Source organism: Zonotrichia leucophrys, chromosome 4 (genome assembly GCF_028769735.1).
Source record: "Zonotrichia leucophrys gambelii isolate GWCS_2022_RI chromosome 4, RI_Zleu_2.0, whole genome shotgun sequence".
NCBI classification, from domain to species: Eukaryota; Metazoa; Chordata; class Aves; order Passeriformes; family Passerellidae; genus Zonotrichia; species Zonotrichia leucophrys.
The window spans coordinates 39,133,344-39,150,897 of record NC_088173.1 but is presented as its reverse complement, the minus strand read 5'-3'; the positions used below and the strand labels follow the sequence as shown (position 1 = coordinate 39,150,897).

At 37.3% G+C, this 17,554-nt stretch overlaps 1 protein-coding gene across 8 annotated transcripts in view; it reads left to right on the top strand.

The window, feature by feature from the left end:
• The window catches only part of TTC29 (tetratricopeptide repeat domain 29), a 125,827-nt gene that overhangs the window by 70,674 nt on the left and 37,599 nt on the right, over positions 1–17,554 (top strand). For 7 of the 8 annotated variants that reach the window (XM_064712341.1, XM_064712339.1, XM_064712338.1 and 4 more), the window contains 3 exons: positions 910–1,033; positions 3,989–4,223; positions 17,039–17,373. In XM_064712341.1, coding sequence (XP_064568411.1) covers positions 910–1,033; positions 3,989–4,223; positions 17,039–17,103 — 424 coding nt within the window. In that variant the 3' untranslated portion in view covers positions 17,104–17,373. Of the gene's footprint in view, positions 1–909; positions 1,034–3,988; positions 4,224–17,038; positions 17,374–17,554 lie in introns of those variants that run through there. The other variant, XM_064712335.1, reaches the window with a different exon arrangement.

Here is a 17,554-nt window from a genome sequence, read left to right as displayed (position 1 = left end):
GTCTTGGTGCCTTGACATTTGGCATGCTACACTCCTACATTAGTGACTCAAGTTCATGGCTAATATTGAGGTCAGCTGGAGTAACACTCCAGCCTTAAAGGGAAAAAGGGCACCAAGCCTTATTCACTAGCAAGCTCAGATGTCTGTGTTATATCTTGCAATCACACTGCTGAGGTCTTATATTGTTAATATGACCAGCTTTATTAAAAAAAAAAAAAAAAAGAAATCTGCAAATGTTACTGTCAAAGTATGTTAGCCAATTTTCAAGTTAGATGCAGCTGTGACCTCAGGTTGCTCTGAGCTCCCTGGGATTTGGAGGTGGCACCCGCAATCCATGGTTTATAGGTTTGCCTGTGTGACCCTGGCCACCTTCGATCCAGCCAGCCAAAGGGCAGTGCTGTGTTCAGGGAAAGGCTGTCAGCCCAGAACTGAGATACAGCCCTGTCATGGAGCTGCTGCTGCACCACCAGGTTCTAGAGCAGCTCTGAATGACAGAAAGCCTTACTGAAAAAATCTCCTTCCCCTGTTTTGTCAGGATGTGAGGTCCAGCTAAATTGAAAATATTACCAGCAGCTCAGTAGAAAGAAAAAATAAAATAATGGAAAGTCCAAAAGCCCTCTTAAATCATCCATCTGTGTTTTTATTCATGGCCTTAAAATATGGCACAATATTCTGAAAGAAAGTTTTGTTCTATTTTGCTGAAAGGATCCAGCTTTGCCCTCAGACATTCTGTGTGAAGTAGTCTCACTGGGCTCAGCACAGGTAGTGCTGGAGGCCATTTGGAAATAAAATCCAGTCATGGATGAGTCATCACATAGTAAAGTTTCTTCAGAACAAGGGGGTAGATCTTCAGCATTTGAAGAAGCCATCTGAGTACATATTTCATTTTGTCCCTGTCCTTTTCTTCAGTCAGAGAAAATCAAGTGAGGCTGTGAAGTACTTGGGAGAGTTTATGAAGGATGCTGAGAGTGCTAATCTAGGCCAAAGCCTGGTGGATGCAAATGTCCTACTTGGAAAAGTTCACAATGAAAGAGTAAGTACTGTTGTAGTAATGATCTGAAACAACTTGATTTACTTCTTGGTAAAATCTGGTTATGCCTAGGAGATGACACAGGAGGATTTGATCCAGGTGTTGCATCTTGCAGGAGCTACCAAAGGAGAGGCACATTTCATTTCACTAAATGAAATGTGCCTTAATTTTCTGAAAAAGGTGAAAATTTCACATCATATTTAACACACAGAGTTTTTTTCTAAAATAGATGAATTAAAAACTCCAAATTCAGATCAGGACAAACTTTACATGTTGTGAAAAATCCGCATCCAGATCACCATTGGGGCCATATATGCCTACAAAAAGTCATCAGTTAATGCAAATGAAATATTATTGCACTCTACATGAATGTATACTGCATTGCATACTAATGGGCTGTTTATAATCTTAGCCACATTTCTTCTTTACATTCTCTCAGCCAAATTTATGAAATGGGTTCTAGCAGCAAATAGTTTGTCAAAGGTCTGTTAGCAGTGGAAAGACTTTCTCTTGTCTCCACTTGCACTGCAGTGACACTTGGGTTTTGAAATCAAAAGGGTTAAAGACATTGCTGCAAAAGTGAAGGATTCGTGCTTTAACACCTATTTTAGAGCTGAATTGTTACACAAAATTATTTAGATACAATAAGTAATAAAAAGAATTTGTTCTGGATACTGGCTAATACGGAACTTAGGAAACACTTCCACTATAAATAAGATAAAACTAGAAATACCCTTTCTATCTTCTGTTGCATATTTTTTGTCTCAGTTCTGTGTGTAATATATTGAACAGAGTACTTTCCCCTCTTCACTTACACTATCCCTAAGTACCTCTTTTTTTGTTTCCTGGGTTCCTCTTACAGAGAACTCCCACTACCAAAATTGCTGTCCTGTTTGTCCTGGTTTTATTTCATATACAGTAGAAATGTGTTTACTCTGTAATCTCTAAATTAGCCTGAGAGTTGTCTGTTTACATGTGTTCTTAATATAAATGCTGAATTTCCTGTTGAAAACTAAGTTTTAAGGTCTTTGACAGCTTGATGAAGTAGCTGTAAAATGGGTCTGAAACTTAGAAGAAGTCATATGACACTGTCCTGAATTATTCTCCTCTAAATCTGAAAAATAATTAAATAAATTCTGTTTAACTACTTTTGTATTTCATTCCTTCTTCCACCATTGCTAATAATCAATTCAATAGAACTTGTATTTTAATAACTAATCTCTATTTGATTCTTCTTCAAATTCTCCTTCTCAGTTCAGAATTTTCTGCCTTGAGCTGAGGCAGTGGTGTAGAAGGGCACAAGTTCAGTAACTTAATCTTATTAATGTATATAAAATATTTAGTTTAGCCATAAATTTAAAAATCTTGAAGTTTGCAATTCCTTGTTTTCTGTATCATTTTTTTCTGCAAGGTCAGCAGTGTTTACCAAAACTGAGTGTGAATTAACATTTCCTCTTTTGGATCACTGCCTGCTGGTGTCAGCTGTCATCACCAGTGTTCTCTAAGTCATTATTAGGGTCTTTTTGTTCAACTCTGTACATCCTACAGTAATAAAATTTGCAGAAGTAGTCCATCAATTAAAGATATTTCTGTTTATATCCAGATCTATCCATGGGGACCTTTAGTAAACCTGGGATATAACTCTTCCTGTTCTTCCAAACACAAATCACTTTGACCAAATTCACGTTGCTCTGTCCACACTGTTGCTGTATCTTTCCAGTTTTCTTATCTCACTATTCCCTCACCAGCAGTATCTTTCTTTAATGCTGTACACACAGTTTGCTTTCTAGTCACAATTGTTTAACCCAGATGTTTCTTGTTTCCTAACATGCTGGGTTTTTGTTCTACAGGAGTAGTAGGTCTCATTTCCCCCAGTTCAATAAGCAGGTTGCTTACTTAATATGTACACTCTGAATTTTGCATGATAACTCTGTCATTTTTCATTTCACTTTTTCTGAGTTTCTTAGTCTGATTTGCTACATTCCTCTTACTAATTGCATCACTTAACCTGCTATAGTTCTCATGAGTATGGTAAGTAGATATTTCTGCTTTTTATTATATTACAGCTTATCATTCCTTATTCATTGCTGTGTCCTCATAGGCCTAATTCTGCTGTATTAAACAAAGCTGAAAGACTACCAGAATTGCTATTGCTCTTTTTTTCCTTTTTTAATTATAAGCACATGTTAGCAGTTATAGGCGTTCTCATCCCAAAAAGTGGTATCAAATGAAATAGGTACCAGTTGGAGTCTCACTTTCCAGTCTCCATACAGAAGAGAATTTCAGTCTTATTAAATCAAGGTGAGAGTGAAATGATAAAACAGCTCTGAAAATGCTTTCAGTCAGGAAGTTTTTGCCATCAGAGCAGCAGAATTCCATGCCAATGGTAGGATAGAGAGATAAATTATTTGAGTTTTCAATTCAGCAACAGTTGGGCTACATTTCTCCTACTTGTTCTCTTTTGTGATTAGGAATATCCCTAGTGTTTGTATACCCCTTTCTTCCTCCATAAATGAGTAAGTTTAAATTTCTGTTCTTTTCTGTGCTTTGTTTATCCTCTTTTTTCCATTTTTAGGAATTATTTTTTAAGATTTAATACTACCATAAATTAGGACCTTTTCTCCCACAGATATGTTGAATGCGGGGAAACAATAATTTCTAAACAGCCTGGTTGCAATCTGTATTAATACTTACTGTTGATATACTTGGATTTGTATGCTCAAAATGCTACAGAAATAACCAAAAAGCTATTCAATTCAAATATATGGGCAGTGTTATCTGGATTTTAGAGGTTAAAAAACAGCAAGGGAGAGTGATTTCCTTAATGCCCTGCCATGAGTCACTCCATGGGCTGCCACATCTCTGAGGTGGCAGAGGAGAAGGCTCTGATGTCAAAATAAAATACAGGTGACTACAAGTAGCTTTTAACATTTTCTTTTTTTCTCTCTTCTTTACTAGGGGAACTATAACGAAGCTCTGGAACATTTCAGTCAGGCCTCTGAGGCAGCGAAAGCTTTGAACAATTTGCCCTTGGTGGCTGAAACAGAGAGTTACTGTGGCATTGCCAAGGCTCATCAGCTGATGGTGCCGTTCAACAGCCACGTAGCAGCAGCAGCCGATCCGCTCAGCCTGCAGTGCCTGCTGGCATGGAAGCAAAACAGAAGTGACATGTGCACTGACCCTCTTCCAGGCGGTAAGGCAGTGCTTATGAAACACATTAGTGCTGCATTGTCCTCAACACTTAAGTCATTTTTCTTGTAGAGTTTTATTAAATTATTTCCCAGGTTTAATCCTGGTATGGAACGGAGGTTGGGCTTTCCCTCTTTGTGTGCTTGTTTTAGAGGCTGAATTAAACAGGTTAAAATACAATACAACTATTAAACAAGTTAAAATACAATATAACTGGGAGAAATTGATACTAGTAGTTGCTCTGGATGGTAACTTGCATTTTTTCAGTGCTGTTTGCCAAACACCACAGTTGCCTGTTGTAGTCAAAACATAATTGTTTTAATCTTTAAAGAAAATAATAATAGTCTCCATTTGCAGTACACTTTTCAAGCGCATCCAAAAATAAGATCCCTGTTACTAAAAGTGAGAAGTAATTTCTGCTTGACATAGTTCTGAATCCAGAAAAACACACTGCTTTATTTTTGGTATCCTTGTACTTCACATTAGAGAGAAAGGGAAAAAATAAAAGCAAGTCTGCTTACTTTACTATGTTTCCTTATCTCAGAAAGAGCAGAGGAGGATTTGGTGTGGAGTAGCCCTCTTTCTTCATGGGTTAAATTTTCTTTGCGCTTTTTCCCTTGTAGAGTACATTAATACAAGACAAACTGAATTATGCATTATCTCCAAGTACTGATAGTAGTAAACTGTATTGTACTGAGGAAGGGGGAGGTATTTGTCTACTCTACGTTAAAACTTCCTGCTCTGCCTTCCTGTGAAGAGCGTGAATCTGGGCTGCAGTAGAAATGAATGACAACTGGGGCAGTCACAATATGGAGCTTCGGGGTTACTTTGTTATTCCCTCAATTACCCTGCTCCTAAAGACAAAGAACTGCCTGGCTGCTGCTTTCTTGTGTATCTCACCCTCTCACAGAAGTGGAAAATTAGGTATAACTTCAGTGGTGAATTTTGTATATAAAATAAGTGGTAATTGAAGATATTAGCAGTTTAACAGGAGCCAGGATGCCAGAGGCAACACTGGGAGCTACTGAGAATTATGGAACAAGGGCATTCATTTGGAGGCTGGAGAGATAAATTAGATAGCATTCTGTTTAAAGTTCTAGTGATGGTAACACTTCTCCAATGGCTATACATATCTGTATTTGTGATTTGTGTCTCAATGAGTGAACATCTAGCACACTGACAGATTTTGTTGACTGTCAGAGTTATTTGGGTGTATGTCTCCTGTCTAGACCTGTACTGCAAATGGTCAGAAGATGGTCAGAAAAATAATTCATAAAAGAATTTTATATTCATTTCATATAAGGATCACTAACTGTAGCTGATAAAAATGGGAAGCAAACAAAAATCAACAATGGCAACAGCAAAAAAAAGAAAAGAAAACCCACAGGAACCTCAAAGACATGGAATGAACTTTGTATCTCCAATATGAATTTTAGTTCTTGCACCTAAAGGGGTTTTCTGTTCAAATTTTATACATGGCTTTTCCCAGTCAATTGTGAAACTCATTTATATCCTGAAATTATATGTGCCCCTTTAAGCTCAAGAATCCTGCTCCTCTTTAACAGTACTTCAGGGATAAACAGAGTATGATTAGAAAAGCCCTTTATGTCCTGGCAAGCGTGGTACCACAAACAAGTTTTGCCTGCTGAGATTCTCTTCCTTCTGTATTTCTGCCTAGTTTACCCTCTGTTACTTTCAGTATTGCAGTTTTCATTTCAGTTCCAGTTCACTCCAGGAACCCTGTGGCTACTGCATATTTAGCAGCTCTTCCAGTTCAATATCATTCTTCTCATTAGTGCTCCAAGCTTACTCTCATGATACCCAGATTACATCCAGGAAAACATAGTGTCACACTGTCAGCACAATCTGTAACATTTCTCATGTTTCGTGTGCCAAATCTCTCGTTAGTACTGGCATTACATTTTTAATATCTTTGTCTGGCAAAACATGACCTGGCACCAATTCAAGATTAGGATTTGCTGGCTTTGAGTTTCAGGTACAGCCTTTATTCTACCTTCCAGGAGAATGTCTGTGCATCCTATGATGAACTCATCACTTAGGAAATTCCTGCTGTGATAATAGAGCAGTATTTCTAGCTCTTTCAAACAGCTCAGTGTTGATAATCTACCAGATTTTTCTCAGTCTTTTTGAGGATAGAACAGAGAAAGACAAGATACAATGGTAGTTCTTAATCCGCAGGGAAATTTTATGAAAGGGAGAAGAAGGCAGTGAGTTTTTATTTCTAACTCTTCTGACTGAAAAATTTTTCTGTGTCAAAAAAATAAGAGTAGTTTCTGTATTCATAGGCAAAAGAAATACTTAAGCTAGTGGGGGAACAATTACATTTAAATTCAAGTATTGCCATATTACCTTATGTCTTTCAACCAAGACTTATTTTATAAATCAATCATTTCAATAACCAGGCAGGAGGAACCATTAATTACTCGATTTATCTCAACATTTATTAATAAAATAGATGTTTTGACCAGCGTTGTCATGGATAAAAGGGATGGGATTTTCAGAAGACAGTGTTTAAAAATGCAAAGGAGAATGTGTTTCTATCTGCTATCTTTGACTCAGTCACCTGACTTCTCTTACAGGAGAGTTGTTTATATCATTGTGAGATGCCACTGCAACAACAAATATGGTTTTATTGTTCTTTTTATGTTTAGTAAAATGGATAAAAAACATTATCAGCAGAATCAGTAGGCAAAAAGGATTGTGACTCCACATAAAATCCTAAAAAGGAGCCTACTGCATAACATTGTCTGATGAGAAAACATTTCACACGTCTTTCAATAAATAATCACCTGACTTGCTGCCTTCTAGAGGAAAGAAGAATAATTAAAGGTGCTGAAGGCAGGAAATTTTTGAATCAGATTTTGCATGTTGATTACATGAAATGCTGACCAGAAATTAGTTTCTGTAGTCTGGCAACTCTCAGTCCAGGTTTTTGTGTCTGGCAGGGCTGTGCCTCAGCAAGAGCCCTTGTATGCTTGAAACTGTCTGAACACTTTTAAGAAAAGACTTAAAATACATGGTTTTCCCCATCCTACAAAGTCTTCAGTTTTTTTCTTGAGGAACAGTATGTGCTTTCAATTTAGATTTGCATTCCTTGGCTTTGGAGAACTTGGCAAAATTGACACATTTTATCATGGATTTCCTGCCTTTATTTTGTTGGAGTTTTTTATGATACCTTTAAATACTGCATATTGTCATCAATTTTGAAGTCTTATGATCAATGGAATTATCTGGTACCATCAACTTCAGCATAATCAGGACTATTTCTAGTATTCCACACCTGAGCAGACTTCGATATAATTTAAAATGCATGCACCAGCTAAGTCTATAGCTTGGAAAATACAATCAAATGAGCTTTTGTGCTTATTCCCAAATATGTAGTCCCTCAATATTCTTTCTCCAGCCTCCTTTCATGGATGTAAGGAATGGTACATTCCATAGCGTGACTGTGTCCTTTTGTGTTGTGTAAGAAATTACATTTTCATCCTACTGATTCACATTTTTGAAAGCTCTTTAAGATGTTTTATAGTCATGTTTCTGTAAAAGATGGAGCTAGCACAAAATGTCTAATGTTTTGGAAAACAGCCATCTGACCAGGTGCATTTTACATTGAACATGTGTGTACCTTTGTCATTCATTAATAAAAGGATTATCCATAAAGGATCACAGAGTCAGAAGTGAGGTGTGAGATCAAGGATTATGCTAAACAAATTCGGTTAACATTTTCCTACTGTAACTTACCAGAGCTGTGTAATTTATGGGCCATTTTGGTAATCGTGTTCAGCAGCAGAACAGACTGCTTCATAATGTGATAAACTGCTTTTTTTTTACTGTCTCTTTTGCCTAAAGTACACTAATTCCAGGAAAACTTCTGATGTTACCTCTTCCCTCTCAGCAGTCAGTGCACTGTGTGCTCATCTGCAGATAAGGAGAAACTGAAAGGATTTTACAGACAGATTTTGGGGTTTCTCAGGAAATGCAACTGAACATGAAGTAAGGGAATTATGCACACCATTGTTCATCATATATAGTGTGCATATAATTACAGACATTATTGCTCACACTGGTAAATAAGAACTAAGACTTTAAATTATATAAAGGAGGTGTGTGACCAAGTACAGACTCCAAGGCTGTCCCTGTGCCAGAGACACAAAGGCTCACTTCTTAATAAGCCCATTTTGAACGTAGTTCAAATGTATCAAGTCCCCTACTGAAAGTCACAGGATGGCTTCTGTACCTTTTTATGGGGTTTCTCAAACAGAATAATTTTCTCTGTTCTGGAAAAATGCAGTAGCTAAAAAATCTGAAATATATGCATTTAGGAAAATTATTAGGAAAATGAAAAGTTGAGAGGTGATTCTGTCTTTTTTTTCTTGAAAATGTGGTAAACTTGTGCTGCCTCTTCTTTATTCACATCAGCTAGCACTCATCGCTTTCTAAATTTTAACTTGTCTCACCTTTAACTTTTAAAAATATAATTTTTTTATATTAATGCAAGATATACTCTTAAATATTCTTAACTAAGTCTTAATGCAGCCTTAACTAAGTGTTGAAATAGACCATGCTTGTGTATAGATGTTTATGGCTCAGAACATGTTTCTGAAAATCAGCTTAACTGGTTCATATATGTTATTTGTTATTATTTGGGATTTCTTTTTTTAAGTGTGTGTTAAGTGTGCTTAGAGATACACTGAAATTTTTAGCAAGTGAGATTAATTACTGCTTGGACTGCAGAAAGAATCAAGTGTGAAGAGAAGAGCTGAGCATGACAGAGAGGTTTTTCAGCACATTGGTCCGTGGCTGGATACAGCAGATTCTCAGTGAAGAGCGTGAGAACACAGTATAAACATCTCTGTCAGTTTTGCCAGAGCTGCAGTAGCTTGCTCTAATTTCTGTTGATGGCTGAAGTTTGTCTGAAAAGAGGGGAGTGCTGATATTCAGTGTTCTCATGCTTTGTACAAATGCAATATCCAGGGGAGTTTACAGTGATTTGTTTTAAATACCAACATAAATAATTGGGAATTGCTAGACAGGATCCACTCTAGATCAGGTGTGTGGATTGCCTTTACCATATTTAAGAGGAAAGTCATGGAACATTTTCATGTTTAACCATGGATTATTGTGTTAGAAGTTTCTTCCTAGTTTTTGCTAAGAGCTGGCAAGTTTTTATGACTAAGTGGTGCTATAAGTTCAAAAAAAATCACTATCACCCTGACTCTGATTGTGAGTGTTCTTGTCATCAATAGTTATATAAAAACATTTTACCCAGAGGAGAATTTGGATCTTATCTCAGCTTTTTGCCATCTGATGTTTCATTTGGAACCATCTAAATCTTGCCACATGTTTCCTTTAGACACATTCTGTGCTAAATATTGTTGGCATCCAGCTGTGTTTTCTCAGACAAGCTCCCTAGATCAGCAGAAAATGGTTTCCTAAATAAGGTGAATTGTTCTTTCTTGTGGAAAAAAAAAGTTGGAAGTGATGTTCAAACTGCAGTATATTGTCAGACCCTTTAGTGTAGCTTTATGCACTGAACTAACATAGTACTGTCAGTACTTCTACATAAGTGGAGTTCCTTTCCAGTTTAAAAAGGAAAAATTCTCGGGGTAGAAGTTGAGTGCTGCTTGATTTTATAGAATGGTGCAAAAGAAATTGAATCTCTTGCCCAGCCTTGTTAGGCCACTTCTGGTGAAATCTTTGATTTGAGGCACCTAGAAGATTTTGGTTTGACTGCAGCATTGATGAAAAGTCACAAAATGAAACTGCTGGCAGGAGTTGTGCCCTGGCAGTGCCCTGATGGTGGCAGGACCAAAGTAGGAGCAGCCAGTTGGAAAACTTCTGAAGTGGCCCTAGGGCCTCTCCATGTGCCCATCCTTTCCTTTCCCTTGCTGCATACGTGAGCAGAGGTGTATCTAGTGAGATTATGCTCAAAAGGGAGAATGGATCCTCATAAAGAGCGAAATATAAGATTTTTGTGGGTTTATTTAATATTGAGATGGTTGCTGTCATTAGACTTCATAAAGAATCTTCCATTGTTGCTGTCTGCAAGCATGCCAACCAGTCTAGACCTCAGGCCAACCTGAAAACAGCTCTCTGCTGCAAACCCATCCTTACCCAAAGCTCCCCAACAATCTTTGGGCACAGAAAATCAAAGCCAAGACAAAGAAACTGTGTTCAGTGCATATGTTCTGTAAGAGAGCCCTTAGGTCATCTCAGGAGTCACAGGCAGTGTATCAAACAGCTTCCTTCTCCTGGGTTTCCCAAGCCAGCTTTCTTTTCTGCATCCTTGAGAGGTTTTATCTGAGATCCTTTTCCCAGCCTAGGTACATTCTGTGATGTTCCTATTATAAGTAACAAATTGCTGGTTTTATTAAGACTCTGTGGTCTGAAGATAGTCAAGATTTAAATGATTTACATTTATAATAAGCCAATCTATTTTGAAAAGTGAAGTGTTGTAGTTCCACAGTTTTGTGTATTTATGAAACCATGTTTCTTTCATCCAAAAATCCACATCTCTTTATTCTTTTCTGTAATCACCAGAGATATTTTGTGAATTTTTTTAACTGTTTTTGAAACATTTATTAGGTTTTGTTTATCTTCATTCCTTGTCTGTTCTCTTGTGTTTTCTTTCCTGTTCTTCCCCTTCATGCTGAAAATTATTCTTTCTCCTTTTTTGGCCTTACACCTTCACTCTGAATTCCAATTTTATGTATGTTTATGCCAATGTTTAAGGAGTGTAAGTCAGTTACCTCTATACCCAGTAGCTGGCATCTCAACTTACGCTTTCTTAGATATATCTTTTGTGTTTGTATTTGTGGTTTTGAGAGTTTTTCAGTGTTTTCCTACTGTTTCCACACTGTTCTTCATGCTCAGTGTTTTTATGACACTGGGATCACAGAATGGAGTGGGAAGAATCACACTTCCTATTGAGTATCTTGACAAGTTGGTTAATAGAAAATTGTGAAGTATCAAAATGGCCTTTAAATAGATCTTAATCACCTGTGGGAATGGATTGATGAAGTTTAAGTATACAACTGGGTGATTAATTAGCTTGAAGATCCAAATGCATGCTTAAGTAGATGACCATGCCTCCAGGCTCATCCACTTGTTCCTACTCAGTCAGTTAAGCATTCAATATTATCTATAATACAGAATATTTCCATGCAAGGCCTCATACAGGTCTTGCCATAGAGCCAAATAATTATTCAGTATTTTTTATGGTGTGTCATGCAGGTGTATAATTTTGAACATGGAGCTACTATCTTACAATATTGACATTAATAAGTATTCAATAGAGTAATTGATATGGAGAGGATGATTTGAAATGGTTCTTGTTCAAAGTTTTTTTTTTTTGTTTTTTTTTCCATGTTTGCTACAGGGGTTTAATATAGTTCTTTTTCTTAAAATTATGGCATATTTTTAATTTTGGGGATGTTGAGCTGCCATGGATATTAGTCAAACATAATGTAGCTGGTGTCAGCTCCTGTGGGGAATTAATCTTCCACAGCAGATTTTGAAATGGAAACTGCAAGTGCCCAACACCCCTCAATAAGTAAACCTTATGTTTATTCATCTGCTAATGCAAATGTCATAAAAGCCAATACTCAAGCCCTGTCTTTCTTGTGAAGGTGGGTTTCACTCTCTGGTATTTATAGGTCACATGAACAGAGGCTGGAGCTGCCTGACTGGGTCTGTACATCCCAACTGGGCATCTGTGAGCACCGTGCATTGCTGATTTTCAGAAAAGCTGAAAAATGGAGGATGCCTGTGCTCTAGAGTAAATACTAGAGAGTGAAATGGCTCATGTTGGGCACATAAGGAATTTGATAAATAGGAACTTCAGACCATACCCAGGTGTCCAGGAAAACCAGTTTTTAGGAACCAGGAGGGGAGAGGGACATGTGCTGCACAGAATGCACTGACTTCTTATCCTGCATGCAGCACTTGCAGCCCTCTGTTTACCTCACACTTCAGGCTCCTGCTGAAAAATGTCACTTCAGGGTTTTATAGTGCCAAGTTCTGTGACTTCAGGACCTTTCAACCTGCCAAACAGTGCCTTGAAATGTAAAATTCTCCAAGAGTGAGCTTGTTCTCACTGGTACCTTTAGCTCAGTTCTGAGAATAGTATTAAATCAAATTAAATTTCATTTTGTTGATATTCATACAAGTACATACATGCTGCAGTAAGAAGAGAATTGAGATGAAACATTGACAATTTCAAACATTAAGAAATCAACTGTATATTGAAGGATAACTGGATTTCTCTTCTTGTAATCTCTTATAGATCTTGAAAAGGCTCATTGTTCATACAAGGAAAAATAATACTTCAGTTACTGTGTTAAAAGTGTCAGTAATGACTGCAACAAGTTAACTGTGGTTACCAAAAGCAGATACCTCAGACTAATGACAGAATTTATATGGATACATTTAATTTTGGTTTGGATCAAAATAAAATATTTATTTCTCTCACATACTTTGATAAGTTTTTAATGATTGTAGTGCAAGCCATTTGCCATTTGGAAGATGGATGTGCATTTGGAGTACATGAACATATACGTGTGTACCTATGGAGAGAGAAACTGTATGGCAAAGAGAGGAGAGTGTTGCTTATCTGTTTAAAATTGTGGACCAAATACTGCTTTTTTATGCCCATAGAATATTACTGTTTTGAGGAGAATGGCACAATTGTAACTAAAACTAATTGATTTTGCCCCTTTGAACTGCATTATCAAAAACTTCAAGACAAGCAGAGGTTCAAATAATTGGGAGAGTTGCTAGATATCATATTTATGCTGGAGAACATAACCTAAATAAGAAGGAGGTTCTGACTGAGGGTGTTCTAATATCTGTATTTTAGTACGTTATATTTTGTATTTCAAAAGAATATATTTGCGGGGAAATTCTGCAAAATGTGTTACTCTCTAATCATAGTTGTAGTATATTTAAGGAATGATCATGCAACTAAAATGTGGAAGATGCAGGAGAAGTCCTAATACGTCGTAGGAAAATATGGGGTTAAAGTGGACTACATTTTAAGCAGTGTTCAGTTGACTTGCTGTGTGGGGAGAGACTGAGCAGTCCTGGCTAATGACTTGTAGGTACTGAATCCTCAGGTCTCTCAGGTGGTTTCACTCGACCAGTTTCAGCAGGATGATGAAAAGGTTGAGATAAAATAAACTGACAGTTGCTACTCATCGCAGGCAGCAAGCTGTACCCTGGCAGATGAGACCCTGGGAGCCCTCTTTTTTAAACAAAGGCTTTCACTGCAGTGAGCAATGAACTCCACACAAAAAAGGAAAAGGAGAGAGAGATTGGCAGCTGGTGACCGACAGGAGGAGGGAAGGGAGGGAAACTGAGAAACACAGCAATTGTTGGCTAATTAGAAGCTATTCCCACCTACTTAATACCAACCCATTAAGCAGAAAACACTTTTCATCTTACTCTCGCTGCTACACATGACATTATACTCCAATCAATACCCTCCCACTGGCTGCCCCACTGCCCACAAATGAATACATTGCAGTTCAAGAATGCAGTAATTGAGTTGGGGCAGTGAAACTGCAGCTCACAGTTAAGATCTTTTTCTGAAGATATGAATGTAATGTTTGATGCTTGGATAAAGAAATCAAATCCCTGTATTGACAGCTGTCAACAATCGGCAAATGGATGAAGTCAGCAATGGATCCATTTTGTATTGAAGTGACAATAAGAGTTTATTTTCAAAGTGGGGTTTTTCTCCTCATTTGAATAAGAAATCTAGAGGGTTTGCACCTAGGTGTATAGATTTTTAAGGGCATTTTGAACTCTCTTCTTCAGTTATACCTACAAAATGTATAGATTCACACATCATTATGTGCGTGCAACAATACATCTCATATTTACAGCCGCTGGATTTTTATTAATTTTTAGTTTTGTAGGCTACCTTTACTCAGGCTACTTTTTAATTTCATTTCATTAGGTCTCCCTATGATTTTTAGGCATGATCCTAAATTTTACAATTTGGTCCACAGTAGTACTTTGTGCAGTGGATCTAGGCCTTAGATTTCAATCGTTAGAACCTTGTATTTAAATTCTGCATTTAGATCGTTGCAACATGTCTCTCTCAAATTAAATCCCTTGTTCCCTGAGCCATCTGGAATTGGTAATACCATGCACAATCTGCAGCATAAAGTGCAAACTGCAGTATAAGTCTTTCTTCATATCAGTTATGTTACCACATAATCAAAACTGCAGGACACACTCTCCACCTTGACTGGACTGAAGACATCAGTGTCAGTCTTCTGGAACTGCTAGAAGGAGGTTCCAATACCAGACAGGACATCTCTCCCCTTTCAATTCCAGAGAGAATTGAGTATCAGTTCAGGAACTGAGATTCCTTACAGTGCAAGGTTGAAAACATTTTTTGGATGCAGATAAATTGTGTACTGTGACAGCTGATATTTGCAGAAAGAGGCAGCCATTGCTATTGATGCTATTCATTGTCATAGTGCTACTGTGGCATTTTCCACATGGCATTTCTTCAGATGCTGTTTGCTCGAGTGCTTCTTACCTGCATAATCATGGAACATGCTGTTATCTTGCCAGGCTGAGCCTTGAAGCCTCGAGTCAGACTTTATCTACATGAAAAAACCTACTGGCTCTCACCATTTAACTGCCTCTATATCCAAGTAGGAACAGTGAAAGCTGAGGGAAGTCAGTAAGGCTGACGCAACAACAAAGGTTTTGCATCTTTTGAAATTGGAAGCCAAATAACCCCAAACTGCTACTTTATTGCTTCTTTCCAGTTGTATTGTAATATTTTAAGCTTATTAGTTAAATAACCATCGATGTTAACTCTTCTAATTTGCTTCCCAGTATTGTAAAGCACCTCTCAGTTATTTGGGCTTCTTTTAATATATGCTAATGGCGCCATTAAAAAGAAATTTGTCCTTAATAAAGTCTGGAAAAGGGAAATAATTGTACTCTCATGGAGAGATTTGGGATCTTCACCACTTGTGAAGATGCAAGTGTCTCAGACATAGAAGTTGAATATGATAAAAAATGGAGACAGATTTTCTTTACTTAGAGGTACTTGGATAGAACAATCAAACCTACATATAGTTTCCATATAGGTATAATCTGCTATTTAAAATAACCTAGTTCTAACATTTGTCTCTGTAAACTCTGGGACTTTGGTTCCTTTTAACACAGAAGTGTACAAGTTCAGTCTTACTTTGACCAGATGCCAGTTAGAAGGATCAGAGGCAGGCTAGGGAAAAAGCGGAGAGCAGTTGGCAATCTTTGTGTTTCTCAGTGCCAAAGCCTGTGGGGTTAATTTGAAGATGCCCAAATCACCTTGGCAGCATCATCTCCAGTCTTTTCCAAAACTGTGGAATTTAATGAGCCAGGACAATAAGCATAGGATCATAGAAAAATAGTAGTGGAAAGGACTTTAGGAAGTCACCTTCTTCAGCAGCAATGATACAAAGTATTTTTGTAATTTCTGAGAGAAGCTTGTCTTGTCTGTTCTTAAAAAAATCTGGCAATTCATTTTCCACAGCATCCACAAGCATCTGTTCTAAAGGATAAAATTATGCAGAAAAAGGGAATAAACCAGGAAATTTTTGACTTGTCTAAAGTTGTCTGTAATTGAAACACTGTGTCTGTTCTTCAAATTCACCCCTTCCATATTTGCAGTAAAATCAGAGACAGGAATTATCTTTCACATACTGGTCTTTAGAATAAAATTTTCTAGTGATTTCTGAAGAGGATGGTTATAAGGATTACTTAGTCTAAGTATAAATTATATATGATAGAATGTAGTTCTTCCTTATAAGCACGACTGATGGAAGGAGGTGGAGAGCGGATGCAAGGGTCCTGTTTCCCTTTTTGTTTATTTTCCAGTTATAGTGCCCAGTAGGACTAGTCCATATCACTCAGCTGAGCACAGGAGGTTGGTATCCACTCCAGAAGGGCAGGAAGAAGTAAACCAGTGCAGGGGGAAGGGTTGCTACATATTCTTAAATGATCTCCCTAAGTGCTGTGAAGCTTTGTTATTCGAAGTCTCCTACATAATTCAGGACTCTTCTCCTTACACAAGTTTCTGAAGCAGGAAAGCAGCAAGATTTCTCCATTCATTTTATCAAGTTAATCCACTCATACTTCAACTCCTCCTAGAGATGCAACTGATCTTAAAAAAAATACTTTAGATCCTTATTTATGATTGAGGATTTTTTTCTATAAACACAAATAGGAGACCTGAACAGATTCTTTATCTATTTTAGATTGGATGTTTTGATACTTCAGAAACCCAGGCTGATTTTTGTCTAGTTTCAGAGTTCACTATTTCAATCCATAGCCTCAAAAAATAAAATTATGGTACGACTGTGTGCCTTCGCAACTTTGGATTTTCATAAAGCTATACCAAGTCCAGTTTGCCAGTCTTCTGCAATGAAAAATCAAAATATTTACACGCCAGATAGCTCACTTTCTCAGCCCTCCTCAAATGCTTTTATTCCCTTTTCATTAATTCTTTTTTGTTCCCATTCCATAGCAACTTAATTAAGAGTTTGGGTTTTTTTCTCATCTTGGAATCTATTTTTAAACTATCTGCCATAGTTCCCTTGCTCCAGTTTCTCAAGTCACATTCATTTCTAAATGTTGCTCCTTTTTTTGTCCTAAGATTTAACAATAGCTGCCTTCATTAGTAAAAGTTTCCTACAGAGAGACTTCAACCTAAGTTGGAAACTGGCAAGACTGTTGTTTGCTTAGGATTCATTCATGGAAAAGAAAATCTGAGGCTGTGTTTGTCTTTTGCAGAAGCTATAACTAAGGGAAGAGAGTACAAAAAGCATCAATCTTCAACTAGATCAAATGATCAATAAAACCCACTCAAATTGCAACCAGCAAACATTCTGCTCAAGGAGACTCTGCTTCAGAAAAATGACTTCATCACAGCTGAACAGAAAGTGTATCCTGTGGAAATAGTTATGGCCAGGCAGTGAGCTGATCTTCCATACATTCTTTCACTCCGTGTGAAATAGAGGTGTGTTTGATTTTCTTCTACCAATTTCAGTTGTCTCACTGTGCTCTGAAATCTCCAGATTGATTAATGGAGCTTCTCTGGAGAAAAAAGATGTTTCTCTCCCCTACTTACATGTACACTGTGCACTGCAGAGGCTCACACTGGTTTGGTTGTTATATTGTGTTTGGGGACGTGTGTTCCTAATGGAAAAAAGGAAGAAAATTGTCAGACTTAAAATGAATTATGTTCTCCATCATTGATTTCCATAAACTTGTTCAAGTTTTCATAACCATTGAGTCTCCAATGCCTTT